At 40.3% G+C, this 16,167-nt stretch overlaps 1 protein-coding gene across 3 annotated transcripts in view; it reads right to left on the bottom strand.

The window, feature by feature from the left end:
- Window positions 1–16,167, bottom strand: part of scara5 (scavenger receptor class A, member 5 (putative)) — a 105,842-nt gene that overhangs the window by 80,994 nt on the left and 8,681 nt on the right. For 2 of the 3 annotated variants that reach the window (XM_047388159.1, XM_047388160.1), the window contains exons 3-4: window positions 7,579–7,701; window positions 462–590 (exon numbers count right to left, since the gene is read on the bottom strand). In XM_047388159.1, coding sequence (XP_047244115.1) covers window positions 462–590; window positions 7,579–7,690 — 241 coding nt within the window. In that variant the 5' untranslated portion in view covers window positions 7,691–7,701. The remainder of the gene's footprint in view (window positions 1–461; window positions 591–7,578; window positions 7,702–16,167) is intronic. The other variant, XM_047388161.1, reaches the window with a different exon arrangement.

Raw genomic sequence — 16,167 nt, 5'->3', positions numbered from 1 at the left:
ATCTTGAAACTGAGCAGTTAATGTCTGCAGCTCCTCCATAGTTACCATGGGCCTCTTCGCAGCTTGTCTAGTTAATGCTCTCTTTGCACCACCTGCTGTGGATTTTATTCACGGGCATCAAAGTAAAAGGGGATGAATACATAATGTAAAAAAAAAAAACATGTATCCTTTCCATTTTACTCAACCACTTTACTCAATGTAGAAATTAATTTTATTTTCCCCCACTAGATCAACAAGACAAGTAAAAAAAATGGAAAAACTGATACATTTTTCAGACAATTGCAAGTCAGCAGTTGAAACTGGATCTGAAAGGTACAGATGGCAGCACATCATGTGCTGAAGAAGTTTTTGTATTAACTAAAGTTTCATTATACCATTATCACATAATAACAAAGCTTTATTCATACCTTTAAGACTATGCAACGTTGGACAGAAAAACCTCACACAGTTGCACACCCTACCTGCCAAGCAGAGTCCAAAGATGGTCAGAAGAACCAAGATGTACAAGGACAGAATTGCATATTTGATGGCTGACAGGGAGTTCAGGAGACTGCAACACTGGTCCTGCTTCCTGCGGCGCTTTCCAGACACTAAGGAAAACAAAAGATGGAAAAATATTTTGCAGCTATCAGGAAAAAAAGGACATGGAAATGAATGGAAAACTGGTGTTGGTCACTTCATAGCAAAGTAAAAATTAAAAAACGAAGGTTTTAGCAGCTTGTTATAATATTTTTGACTATAGCAGTTTTGTTTACACCCCAGGAAACATGACAATATCTGACAACTTGTCCAGTTTCACTCACTGGTTTATATAAACTTCAACCATAATCTTCATCTTCTGGCAAATTCTCTACATTGCACTGCACTTATTCCAATGACATGCATCACATTCTGCTGCATGAACTGCACACACTCACTGAGGAGCTATTACTATAACTCATGTCAGCACTTAACTGTCATCTCAGGGTCAGACACGAGCTTGGTAAAACGGACACAGTGATTGTTAAAAATGATAGAAAAGCTGTTTCTGTATCTGTGTGTTGAGCAGCTTAGCGGGAAGCAGTGACAGGTTCGATGATGGAAACACTCCCCTCAGGTCAAGAAGATGAATCAATTTTCAAACCTACTTATGAAATCGCATTCTTCATTGGTAACCAGAACGGTCTTTACTTCTCTGAAGTTCTCGCACATGTTCATCTGACAGGCAAAACTAATTCTTTCTTAAGGTTTTAAGTTGCTGGAACAAGTGGACCTCAAACTTCTTGTCTCACATAAAGACAGATTTAAGGCAGTTTCTCTGTACAAGACTGTAAAGCATTTTTAAAACTTCATTTTTTGAAAATTTGCTTTATAAGATAATTTCCTTTATTTAAAGCACATTAAAACTGGTTTAAATAAGACAATCATAAATGCAGTGATAGTCTCCCTATTTTAAAAGATACTGTACTGTTCAAAAGTTTTAAACCACTCCTAATTTCTTTATAATTTGCTTACATTGAGCCATACTTTCTTAGAATCTTATAAAGTGCTCCTAACTGTAGAGAGCCACAGGGCTTGATTTCGTACCCCATACTATTTTCACTGTAATTGCTACTGAAATGATAAAAGACAATATTCCTTACCATTGGACTGCTGATGATTAGCAGATATATTTGCCCATTCATTCTAATTGTTCTGCTTCAGTTCAATCACTGCACAACTGTCTTCAGTAAATACAGTCATATTCAATAAATCATAACATGCATTCCGATGAGGCTCGTTTCTCAAAATACTATATACCTTACTATATCTTAATGTACTATAAAAGTACCTTAAGAAAATAACAACCTTTAAGCAGGTATTAAACATGCTTTTCTTTATTTCTTTATTGGTTTTCATTAGCTTTAACTGGAAAATCATCCTAATTAACAGAAGAAAAGGCTTGCAAAAATCAGTCCCTATGTGCTATTAATCTATATAATGCGTTTAGTGAATTGAGTTACTGACAATGAATGAAATGAACTTTTCAATAATATTTAAGTTTGAGCATAATAGTATTGTCTTGGATGGATATCAAGTTCCTTAATATAAAACAAAAACATAACAACAATTATCATCATCAATGTCTAGCTTCTATTTGCCCTGCAGCATCCTGGAAAATGTGTTTCAGTTTTACAAAGATTTTAAACTTGAATCCCAAATTAACTGTCTCTAAGCTATGATTCTCTAGGTGGAAACTACTGCCTAAGCCACAGGTCTTCTTTTTATGACTAGACTTTGAGAAAGTGATCATAAGATTACAAGAAATTGAGAATGAAGATCTTTTTACAATGCATCACAACATTGCCTGGACTTACTAAGAAATCAATATCTTCTTGTTTTTCTGGGTTAGAATGCTTGATAGTCTTTTTAAACTCTACGTTGTATACAGCTGTGTAGCATGTTTCTGACTCAACAGTGAACTGTAGACTAGTATTTGAATAATAAAAAAACTGTTTGAAAATGTGCTGTAAAAAGGCCCTGGGTGTCTGGGGAAATAATCAGGAGTCCACATGGTGATAAATACTAGATCCACTGGGATTTTCAAATGATGATAGATTCTTTGTTCCTGTGAACACTCAGGATATTGGACTTTGTCCCAATTTTAAAAACAAACACTGATTCTGTAGCGCAGTCTCCTAACAGCCTGGTTTCATTTGGACCGTGACAATCAATCAATGGATGCAGGTAGATTGTTAATGCACACACACAGCCACAGTGTAAGACAAACACAGCTGGCTGAGATGTGTGTGTGCGTGTGTTAGTCACATGGCTGGAATGTACATTATAGAAACAAATAATACACCATGCTGGTCTGCGTCTTCATTTTAGACAGGCCTGTCTTAAAAACACACTTCCAAGGAAGAAAAAGCTCCTAACCCAATGCAGATAGACTGGAAAATAAAGTCTCAGGAGGAAATTATGAACTCATGTGTGCAGTAAATGTTTTAAGAGTTTAGGGCAACTTGGCATTCTTGATTTAGGTCAGCAAGGAAAACCAATTCAGCACCATATTCCTGCACATACAATGTTATGTAATAAAGTAAGAGCAGAGAGGAAGCGTTGTGAGCTTTGCATAAACACCTACTGTCAACAAAAGTTGACAATAGGTCTATTTTCCATTCTGCAGATGACATGCATATTCATTTACTCTTCTTATTTGTTTGGGCTATAAATTGATTTAAATTTTATTAAACAGTTTCTTTAGCATTGGCAGATAGATTTTGAACACATTAATATCTACTTTAAGGTCACTGCAAAAAAAAAAACCAAAAAAAAAAGGAAGTTGTATTTGCATTTAAATGTATGATTCAGGATATATATGTGTTGGTGTAGTAAACCAGACGTGCTGTGAACAAGTATTTCCCCCCTTACAGATTATTTAAATTTTGTCCTGCTTTCTGTAACACTTAAATATCTTTGATTATCAAACAAATTTTGATATCAAATAATAGTTACTTTATTACTCATTTCAAAAAATTATTTAATAAAAAAAATGTATCCACACCAATCTGGCACTATACAAAACAAGTAATTGCCCCCTAAGTCTAAGAACAACTGGGTTAAAGTGTTTGCAATTACTAATAATATTTCATTTACGTCTGAGTGGATGAATTTAGTCTAAATCTTTGAGGAATAATTTTATTTCGGCCACATTAGAAGGTTTCTGAGCTTGAATGGCCAGTATAAGGTCATGCGAAAGCATCTTGAATGGGACTTCAGTCAGGAATTTGACTAGGCCAATCCAAAAGCCTTCTTTTGTTTGAGTTATTCAGAGGTGGACTTGCTGGTGTGCTTTGGATCATCTGCAGAACCCACGTGTGTTTGAACTGATGGCCAGACATTAATCTTCAGGATCTTTAGGTTGAGAACAGAAATCATAGTTACATCAATTACAGCAAATCGTCAAGATTCTTAAGAAGAAAATCATATTTGAAAACCACCATCATGTTTTGACTGTTGATAGGAGGTTCTCTTTCTGAAGTGCTGTTACTTTTGCACCAAAAGTAACGGGATGCACACCTTCCATGAAGTTCCACTTTAGTCTTGTCAGTCCACAGAATATTCTTCTAAACATCTTGAGGATGATCAAGATGTTTTTACAAAGGAGAGACAGGCCTTTATGCTCTCTTGTGCCTTGGAACTAATTTTGACCCAGTCTGTTTCTTATTATTATATCACAAACACTGATTTTTAAATGAAGGAAGTGAGGCCTGCAGTGCTTATTGTTATTGTTAAGCTTTGTATGTTATTCTGGGTTCTGCTGGATGAGTCAGTAGGCTGGACACTCCGGGGAAGGTTCACCATTGTTCCATGTTTTCTCCATTTGCGGAAAAAGTCTCACTGTGATTCACTGGAGTCCTGAAGCCTTAGAAATCGCTTTGTAACCATTTCCAAGATGATGAATGCTAATGACTGTGTTTCTTTTCAGTTCTTAAACTGAATTATATCTTGGAATAATCTGTTGGTTTTTGACCTCTTTATCTCAAAATTATGTTGTCAGAAAGGTTTTATTAAAGTGATTTCTTGTTCTTCTTCCTCTGCATATCTGGCAGTGATCAGACATGTCACACATTGAACAAGTTTAGTTTGGATAGCCTCTTCCCTAAATAACTGAAATCATAATCTGAAAAATATTTTCTCAGATCATCTTGTTCAGAATAAAAGATTTGTTTGATCTGATACACTGAAGTGTTATGAAAATGCAAAAACCAGATTACATCTGTAAGGAGGCAAATATTCAAAACCTATTCACCACACTGTAAATTAGTAAGTAATTAGGTTAGCAATTAAAAAGTAACCAGGTCAGCATGTCAACTGGCTGAAAGTTAACTACACTTTTCCTTTGCTTACAATAAGATAAGTTTGAGTATAGTCCAGACAGAGAACATCAAGTATAAAGGAAATATAATCCTTTACTGACTTCACCCATCGTTTATTACTGAACAAACTGAACTGAATCCCAACAAGTTCTTCTGTTAATGTTATCTCAAACTTTCCCAGCAAACTGGCCAAGTTGTGGAGTGAAACCTGAGAATATCAAATCTGTGAGGTTGTTCAGCTGCACCTGAACTCACACAAATACAGATGTCACTTCTGGATATTTAGATGACCAGAGCAAGAGGAGAACAAATGCCAAGAGCATGACCACAATACCTTCTATTTTCAAAGGGTTTTAGTATGTTCAACTTCATCCGTGTTAACAGATGGTATTTTCTCTGTACACACATGAAGTGCTTGAAACTTGGTCAAACCCATTTGCACCTATTGATATTTATAAAAGAAACTTGCCCAGCCCCCGGCAAGCAGCCACCGGGAGTGAACCGGCACGCACCAAAGCAGTCAGCCCTGGACACAGAGAACCACCAATACACCAGCTGGCAGACACCAACCCTCGCAGGGAGTGTGGTGGGGAGGAAGTAGGCCCCACATCAAAAGGGGGGCCTAAACTGATCCAGGAGACGGAGCAGCCCAAGACCCAACCTGACACAAAAACAGGCACACAGTCACACATTCCCACCCTCATGCATAAACATAAAAACACTCACACCACGCACCCAACGTAAAGACACACAACAGTGGATGTCGTACACTCACTCACATTCCCCAAACATACTCTACAGGTCCTTCTCAAAATATTAGCATATTGTGATAAAGTTCATTATTTTCCATAATGTCATGATGAAAATTTAACATTTATATATTTTAGATTCATTGCACACTAACTGAAATATTTCAGGTCTTTTATTGTCTTAATACGGATGATTTTGGCATACAGCTCATGAAAACCCAAAATTCCTATCTCACAAAATTAGCATATCATTAAAAGGGTCTCTAAACGAGCTATGAACCTAATCATCTGAATCAACGAGTTAACTCTAAACACCTGCAAAAGATTCCTGAGGCCTTTAAAACTCCCAGCCTGGTTCATCACTCAAAACCCCAATCATGGGTAAGACTGCCGACCTGACTGCTGTCCAGAAGGCCACTATTGACACCCTCAAGCAAGAGGGTAAGACACAGAAAGAAATTTCTGAACGAATAGGCTGTTCCCAGAGTGCTGTATCAAGGCACCTCAGTGGGAAGTCTGTGGGAAGGAAAAAGTGTGGCAGAAAACGCTGCACAACGAGAAGAGGTGACCGGACCCTGAGGAAGATTGTGGAGAAGGGCCGATTCCAGACCTTGGGGGACCTGCGGAAGCAGTGGACTGAGTCTGGAGTAGAAACATCCAGAGCCACCGTGCACAGGCGTGTGCAGGAAATGGGCTACAGGTGCCGCATTCCCCAGGTCAAGCCACTTTTGAACCAGAAACAGCGGCAGAAGCGCCTGACCTGGGCTACAGAGAAGCTGCACTGGACTGTTGCTCAGTGGTCCAAAGTACTTTTTTCGGATGAAAGCAAATTCTGCATTCAAGGTGCCAGAGTCTGGAGGAAGACTGGGGAGAAGGAAATGCCAAAATGCCAGAAGTCCAGTGTCAAGTACCCACAGTCAGTGATGGTCTGGGGTGCCGTGTCAGCTGCTGGTGTTGGTCCACTGTGTTTTATCAAGGGCAGGGTCAATGCAGCTAGCTATCAGGAGATTTTGGAGCACGTCATGCTTCCATCTGCTGAAAAGCTTTATGAAGATGAAGATTTCATTTTTCAGCACGACCTGGCACCTGCTCACAGTGCCAAAACCACTGGTAAAGGGTTTACTGACCATGGTATCACTGTGCTCAATTGGCCTGCCAACTCTCCTGACCTGAACCCCATAGAGAATCTGTGGGATATTGTGAAGAGAACGTTGAGAGACTCAAGACCCAACACTCTGGATGAGCTAAAGGCCGCTATCGAAGCATCCTGGGCCTCCATAAGACCTCAGCAGTGCCACAGGCTGATTGCCTCCATGCCACGCCGCATTGAAGCAGTCATTTCTGCAAAAGGATTCCTGACCAAATATTGAGTGCATAACTGTACATGATTATTTGAAGGTTGACGTTTTTTGTATTAAAAACACTTTTCTTTTATTGGTCGGATGAAATATGCTAATTTTGTGAGATAGGAATTTTGGGTTTTCATGAGCTGTATGCCACAATCATCTGTATTAAGACAATAAAAGACCTGAAATATTTCAGTTAGTGTGCAATGAATCTAAAATATATGAATGTTAAATTTTCATCATGACATTATGGAAAATAATTAACTTTATCACAATATGCTAATATTTTGAGAAGGACCTGTATACTCCCAGTTCCAGGTACTGATACCCCAGAGGGGTAACCAACCCCGGACCCAGTAGGTAGTCCCTTTCCTTCTGGGGTGAAGAAAGGCATACCGCCCCAGTACCAGCCCAGACTAGGGCCGGCACAACCCAAACCTGAACAACCCTGGTCCAGACTCTGAGCCCCCACACCGATGTCAGCCCTCAACGACTCCCGTCCCTATCCAGAGAAGGGGCCACGTACAAAGGATGGGTCTACCTGGTCCAAACAAGGCCCCAACCAGAACTGTCCCTGGATGAAAAAATTAAAATACAAATTTCATAAAACCAGGAGCCTTGAATTCAGCTAATGTTTCTTACCTTCATCACAAAGATTAAGCTTGGACAAGCTGTGTCCATCGTAGACTTCCTCATACATGGAGCCGCTCTCTCTTTCTTCATTTGTGCTCAGATACATGGCTTTGTTTTCCATCCCCTCCTAAACTAAAAACAAAATTAAATATAAGTCAGTTAACCCACTTCTCATGACCAAGAATTTGTATAAAACCTATATTCTTCATTATATATTAATTAAAACCTATTCTAATTTTAATATGAACCTTTATACAACATTTAGATGTTTATTAGTTTATTTGAAGGTAATGATTCAGATAAACTAATAATCTGAAGAGTTAAAATTCAGTGGAATACGACATATACCCCAAATTAAAACTTCTAAAACATTTATATGTAAAAATACATGAATAATTCATGTATTCTTTGACAATTTAAATACCTCTCAGGTGTATTTAGCTATTTACGAGTATATTTAATCGTGTATGTTTTTCTTCTATATTACCTTCTACAGAGGCTAATGCGATGGACCAGCTGTAAAAGCTCCAATCATCACTACTCAGTTTGACCTACAATAACCTTTCAGGCTCACACTGAAAATTCAAACATAAACAAACGGAAAGAAATCCTTGTGGCGTGAAGACTATGTGTGTTTCTAAACCAGCGCTGAACGATTTGTTGGTCTGCCAGCGTTCTTGGACACGAGCTGTGTTTTAGCTCCATTCCATCTGCTTGGCTCTTTAGAAGATATAAAACCTGAATGATATCACATGCTTTAAACTAGCAGGGAAGTCGGTCAAAAAGCGAAAAAAATTTTTTTTTAAATGATTTACCTTTCATACCAATTAGCAGTGAGGAATGTGTGGTATGGCTGCTACCTTTCAGAATATTACATCAGAGACGGCAATAAAACAAAGTCCTGTGCCAATTTTCCAAAACAGAGGAGCATTTGAACATTAAAATAACTGAACACGTGCTGAGTTGAAGGCTTTACTCACTTGGAATCCTATTTGATAAAATGGCCCAACTGTTCATTAATTTTCTATTACTTTTCATGGTTAAACTTGATGCACAATGATCAAGCTCTCATCTCAGAATTTAGACACTCTTAGATGCTGTTCTCTCTGTATGGGCAAATTTATAGTATATTATAGTAAATTTCTAAACCCACTTAATGCTGTTCATGGTAGCAGAGAGTAGATGCGTATCTCCAGCTGCTGCTCATAGGAAACAGATCAAGCTTTCGTGTCTTTTTCATACATCAGAAGACTAATCATCACTTAAAGGCCCCTATCAGAATAATCACTGGGAGAAAAATGCTACTTGTTAACTTTTTGTGCTTTTATTGTCATGATCTGTGGGTTTTAGTGTTTTCTTTTTCTTTTTGGATAATTTTGTGTTTAGTTTGGTTTGTGTCACTCAGTTCCTTCTGTACATAGAGTACTCTTGTTTTGAGAGTCTTAGTTTATCCTTGTGTTCTTTTCTTTTTGTCTTGATTTAGATTCTTACTTTAGTGTTAAGGGCAATATATAAACCTCAAGAATAGGTAAATATTGTTATTTTACTCAAGTATACATCAAGATGGCGCCGACGATGGCCGCCTCGGAGCTTCGCTCTCTCTTTCTTTGTGTATTTTGTGTGTTTTTATGTTTTTCGAGTCACAGTACTGTGGTCTCGGGCCACAATTCTGAGGTCTCATTCAGTAGAGAGGAACTTCTCAACATCAGAGGGTCCTGTCTTGGGATCAATCCGAGCTACACCGAACTCCTGACGAGCGGAGCCGCAGCACTCTACGGGATACTGCGCCGAAAGTGTCGGAGGGGAAAGCGCGCTGGCGCGCTGGTAAAGCTCCGCCAAAGAGGACTTCGCAAACCACTGCCTTCAATCGATCTGGCAAATGTCCGCTCTCTAAGTAACAAGATGGACGAACTGCTTCTTCTCACCAATAAAAACACGGACCTCTGCTTCACTGAGACATGGCTGAGTGAAAACATCCGCGCAATGCTGATGCCGGGCTACCAGCTGTTCAGAGCGGATCGCAGCGCGAAGCTATCGGGGAAGAGGCGAGGAGGCGGAATCTGCTTTTATATAAATGAAGGTTGGTGCAGAGACATAAAAGTGCTGGGAAAACATGTAGTCCTGATCTGGAGTAATTTTCCATAAACTGTAAGCCATTTTACTCACCGAGAGAGGTTTCCTCGTTTATAATAATTGGCTCATATTTTCCAGTGCATGGCTGCACTTCTGCTGCGGAAAAACATCTTGCTGAGTTGATTACAGATGTGGAGAAACAATACACGGACTCTTTCATCATAATACTGGGAGATTGTAACAGAGCAAACCTCTCAAATGAACTCCCCAAATACAGACAGCATATTAAGTGTCCCACCAGAGACAAAAACACACTGGACCATTGATGCACAGCTTTAAAGGACTCATATCATGCTGTTACCAGGGCTACTCTGGGATTTTTGGATCATTATCTAATCCACCTCATCCCAACCTATAGGCAGAGACTAAGAGCTGCAAAACCCAAGGTTCACACTGTTAAGAAGTGGACTGAGGAATCAAAGCAGATGCTACAGGCCTGCTTTGAATGTACAGACTGGACTGTTTTTGAAACCTCAGCCACTGACCTAAACCAACTAACTGATGTGGTGAGATCATACATCAGTTTCTGTGAAGACATGTGTGTGCAGACCTTGACCTTCTGCACCATTGGGAATAACAAGCCATGGTTTATTCCACACCTCAGGAATCTGCGCAGGGAAAAGGAAGAAGCTCACAGCAGTGGAGATTGGGCGTGGTACAGGCAGGCCAGGAACAGACTAACAAAGGAGATCAAAGCAGCCAAGAGAAGCTACAGTGAGAAGCTTAAGAACAGCCTTTCTACTGGTGACACTTCAGCTGTATGGACTGGTCTGAGAAACCTACTGCCTATAGGAGCACCCCAGACCCCCCACATCCTGAACAGAGTCGTCTCCTGGCGAACCGTCTGAATGGCTTCTACTGCAGACATGACAGGAAGCCGTTCACAACTCAAACCATCTCCTCCACATCCCATTCAGGAACAAATTTGACCCGTAAAACAACCAACCCCCTACCTTCAGATCCTCTGCCTGCACTAAAGATCTCAGAGGAAGAGGTAAACAGGCTCTTTCAGCGCATGAAAACAAAGAAAGCTGGAAGACCTGATAACGTCTCCCCATCATGTCTGAAAGCCTGTACTAATCAACTCGCTCCTATCTTCACCCGGATCTTCAACAAGTCACTGGAGAAATGTGAGGTCCCCTCCTGCCTCAAACGATCCACCATCATCCCGGTTCCCAAGAAACCCACCATCCTAGGATTAAATGACTACAGGCCTGTAGCCCTGACGTCTGTGGTCATGAAATCCTTTGAGCGGCTGGTGTTGAAGCACCTGAAAGACATCACAGGCCCACTTCTGGACCCCCTGCAGTTTGCTTACCGAGCAAACAGGTTGGCAGATGATGCTGTTAACTTAGGTCTACACTTCATCGTGCAACACCTCGACCGTCCAAGGACGTACGCAAGGATCCTGTTTGTAGACTTCAGCTCGGCCTTCAACACCATCATACCAGACATCCTCCACCAGAAGCTCACCCATCTCAACGTCCCAGCCTCCACCTGTCAGTGGATCAACAGCTTCCTGACAGACCGACAGCAGCAGGTGAGACTGGGGGGCATCTTCTCCCGATCCAGATCAATAAGTACTGGTGCCCCACAGGGGTGTGTTCTATCCCCACTCCTCTTCTCCCTGTACACAAATGACTGCACCTCATCAGACACGTCTGTAAAACTCCTTAAGTTTGCAGACGACACCACTGTCATTGGTCTGATCCAGGACGGTGATGAGTCTGCATACAGACAGGAGGTGGATTGGTTGGTACACTGGTGTTGTCAGAACTACCTGGAACTCAACCCACTCAAGACTGTGGAAATGGTGGTGGACTTTCGAAGAACACCATCCGCATACATCCCCCTCACCATCCTCAACAATACTGTGTCAGCTGTGGACCACTTCAGGTTTCTAGGAACCACCATCTCTGAGGACCTGAGATGGTCGTCACACATAGACACTGTTCAGAAGAAGGCCCCGCAGAGACTGTACTTCCTGAGGCAACTCAAGAAGTTCAACTTTCCACAGGAGCTGTTGGTCATCTTCTACACTGCCATCATTCAGTCTGTCCTGTCTTCATCCATCTCAATGTGGTTTGGCTCATCCACAAAACAGGACAGGTCCAGACTGCAACGAATAATCAGGAATGCAGAGAGAATAATCAGAGCTGACCTTCCCTCCATCCAGGACTTATACAGGTCTAGGGTCAGGAAAAGAGCTGCCAAAATCTCTGTCGACCCCACACACCCTGCACACAAACTATTTAGAGTTTTACCTTCAGGCCGTCGCTACAGGGCACTGTTCACTAAAACCAGCCGCCACAGAGACAGTTTCTTCCCCCAGGCTGTTTCTCTGATGAACATTCAATAGAGTACAAAACAACCTCATACTGAAGTCGCAATTCCACCTTGTATATGTGTATATTGTATATATGTATTTAAGGACAAACATATATGCAGAATATATCTTATAACGCAAAAAACAAACAAAAAAAAAGAAACCCAGAGAGCAAAGTGTACCGGAGTCAAATTCCTTGTTTGTTGTATGTACGAACTTGGCAATAAAGCTGATTCTGATTCAATAACATAGCTCTCTCTGTCTCTCTCTAGCCAGGACTCTCATACTTCACAGGAACTCATGTGCAAAACACCTGGGAAGTCCTCATAGGTCTCTCCTACTGCAGCACAAGCCTTCATATTGCTTGGACACCACACAAGAAAATTAACAGGTTGCAAGAACAGAATAATGTAATTTTGTTTTTGCAGCCTTTAAAGAGGGAAACAAATTATCTGTTTATGCAGAGTTTGTATTGGCCTGTCGTGTTCAGATCCTTGTGTTATCATTTCTATGTTCCTTAGTGACCTTCCCTCACTTCCTCAGTTTAATTCTTCTCCCAACTGCACTGCACTTTAATGATTAATCTCACCTGGCTCTAATGTCACTCAATCACCTCCCCAGCAGTTAAAAGCCAGTCAGTTCTTTACCTCCTATCAAATCATTCTATTATCTGTCACCTGTAATGGCTCCTATATTGTAAGGCCTTTACTAAATAAAATTTCCTCAGCAATAGAACACTGCTGTCATCTGCTTTTCATTTGGGTCCACATCCATTACATGACACCTATGCATTTGATTTTCTGAGAAGCTAAATTATGTCATAATCATCAAATCCATAATTTTATTATTAACAGAATAAAATTATGGATTTACTGAAATGACTGACCTTTTCAACATCCTAATTTGCTGAGAGAGATAAGCCTGACTTCAAAAAGAAGAAGAATTACAGTTTTATAAGTTCTATGTTTGGTTTTGGTTAAGAATCAATAAACCTCATGCTAAATATGCAGCATAACATGCCTCATAAACCATTTATCATTCCAAACAATGTCTCCTGAGGCTGAAAAAATTTCCCACTGAGTTCAGTCTGTTATTAAAAGTATGCTGACTTTTAATAGTTTATTTGTCAAGATGTTAATGAATGTTACAAAATTCTCATTTCACTATTTCACTTCATTTCTCAATTCACTATTTATTGTCAGTGAACAAGTTTGGACCTCTGAGTTTCCCACGCTGTGCACGGACTACATCCAATACAAGTGAAGTGAAAGGCAACATAAAACAAATAGATAAGACTACGGACATAAAGGTTGTGTCAGAGATGAAATGAGCACCAGGAGTTGTGAGTGTGAACTTACTCAGACCCTGTGAGTGTTTGAGAAAGTGGTTAAAAAGCGCTCAGTCAGGACTTTTTCATTAAAGGGGGATATAGAGGTCAGGTTGACCTTTACACTGAAGCAAAGCAGGAATCATCGGTGCTGCTAAGAGATCCCACTAAACACTCCACACCCCTGAAAAAGAGTCTGCAGACAGAGTGTTTGCGTGTGTGCATGTCTGTGTGGACTGATTACCTTCTTTTTACACCCAGTTCTGCAGGATACAACTCTAATCGTTTATTTGCCCTCTCAGTCTCAAGAAATGATGGTGGGAAGGCAAACCAATTTGTGTCTTACTCTCAACAGTACTGCAGCTGTAGACCCCTGGTATTACCACTTGTGGAAACATCACATGAAATGCAAAGATTTACACAGAACATAGGAGGGACATGCATCTACAGACATTTATACAACAACCTGATTTAGGCCAACACCCAAAATAAGACACTTAAAAGAACAGTGATCATAAGTAAAATGTACATAAAGGCAGAACCCAATGACTTTTAGATCTGTGAAAGAGCACAGCTGTAATCACTCGGACTGTTTGCTAGGAAAGTGGCAAAGATGGGCTTGAAATCATTATCTTCCCATGTCAGCAAAGGTTACCTCCAAAGAAATGTTTGCAGCCATTATCGCTTTCCATCAAAATGCCATCTCATGTAGGACTACTGTCATACACTGTATACTATACTTGTAAGAACAGTTGTCCAGATAAAAAAGAACTTCAAGGTGAGAGGTTCAGCTGCAATGAGGAAAAATTCAGGACATCAAATAATGTACAGCAAGCACCACCACTGTCTATTGCAGATTAATATGTTATACAGTAGAGTGGGCACCAGGGCAGAGCTTACTTAACACTGGCAGCAGGTCAGTGTGATTAAATCTGTGCAACTTCTGGGCCATGTCCACTGGGGCAGTTTGCTTTACAGTGACAGCAGGCAGGTGTGAGAGCTTCTGCATGTACAGTGAGGCGAAGATTTCTCGACCATGCCCACCAGGACAGAGCTACCTTTACAGTGGCGGCAGGTTGGTGTGAGAGCTTCTGCATGTACAGTGAGGCGAAGATTTCTCGACCATGCCCACCAGGACAGAGCTACCTTTACAGTGGCAGCAGGTTGGTGTGAGGACATCACCACATACAGTGAGGTGAAGACTTTTTGACCATGGCCTCCGGGGCAAAGCTTCCTTAACAGTAGCAGCAGGTGAAAATAAGTACATTTGCAAGCACAGGTAATCAAACAGTTTGTACAATGGTCCTCTGACAAGAAGGGTAACAAATAAACCTCTTCTGTTCAAGAAAAATTTTAGGACAGAGTAAACACCTGCAGAAAGCACAAGAAATTACTGTATTTTATGAAAGTTAAATGGTTTTTAAAAGTTATATAATGGTTAAGAGTAAGCTAATTTATGAATTTTTCCACTGCCTTTTGTTGCATCCGATTCTCCCCATTAGGGGTTGCGCGCAACGACAGAGTTAGTGAAGCAGTTAAATTAGGCTGTAAGCCTATTTCAGATTCTTGGAACCCTACCCTATTCTAGGTCTGGGACAATGGACCTGTTTGTCCCCCCCTATTGCCGGGCTTGGCTATAAGTATGCTGCTAAACTCTTAGACTGTTGGAGGGTATACTGACCACCTTTCATCACTCTATAACTTTCTCCTAATACTCTCCAATTATGCATTATCTGCAGTTAATGCTGACATAATCTTTATTCTCTCCTTTTCTCTTTTCAAAGAAGTTACCCCTGGCCTGGTGTTCTGTTTAGCCATGACACCTTCCTGGAGGGGGGCTATCGCATGAGCTGTTGCTGCTAATGCCTTTATGTTCTCTTTCTATAAAGAATACACCTGATCCTGACTTTCTGGTTTAACCCTCATTCTCTTCTAGTCACTGCAATTGAATGAGCTATTGCTGTGACTAATTCTGATATATTTTTCATCCCACAGATATAGAGATACATAGATAACTCTTTACTTTTCTACTAATGAAAGTACTTCTGGACCAGGGCTTCTGTGTTTTGCTGTGTGTGCTCTGTCTTCTCAAACCCCCAGTCAGTCATGGCAGATGGCTGTTCACAGTGAGTCACGCTCTGCTGGGGGTTTCTTCCTACTGAAGGGGATTTCTCCTCTGCACTGTTGCTAAATCTTTGCTCAGTGGGAGGGATTGCTGGAAAGTTAACAACACCATGCAGTCGAATATCCACTGGCGCTGGGTCGAGGTTCAGGAAGGGAAATTGCTGCAAAGTCAGTGACACGATGCAAATGGCTGGATTTTTTTTAGATAGGAAAATTTTTACCAATTGGAAAAATAAACTGAACTTGACTGCACTGTTTTTTTTCTAACTAGGATTGAATTGAAATGGATATAATTTACTTTGAATAAGTATGTATAATTAGTTTGTGTGGATTAGATATTGATGTATTCAAATTGGATTTTTTGTAAAGAGGATTGAGACATTTGTTGTTAATTGGTGCTTTATAATTAAACTGAATTGAATTGAACTAAAAGAGAATATTGCACTTGTTTTTGATCACAATAAAATGCAAAAGCTGTATGTTGTTGAGCTGGACATTCGATCAGTTCGATAACTTTATGGCATGTATGTTGTGCATTTTAATGAAAAAGAAATAAGTTCTGGAGTACAAAATTGCTACACAGAGCTTGCAGTCTGTTCATGGCAATGACTTCACAAAGCATTATTTTTTGATGGTTTGAAAGGGGATAGGAAATTGACAGATAAAAGCAGGCCGACCACTCTCTGAC

This window comes from Girardinichthys multiradiatus, chromosome 15 (genome assembly GCF_021462225.1).
Source record: "Girardinichthys multiradiatus isolate DD_20200921_A chromosome 15, DD_fGirMul_XY1, whole genome shotgun sequence".
NCBI lineage: Eukaryota > Metazoa > Chordata > Actinopteri > Cyprinodontiformes > Goodeidae > Girardinichthys > Girardinichthys multiradiatus.
This window is presented reverse-complemented; position numbering and strand designations above follow the sequence as displayed.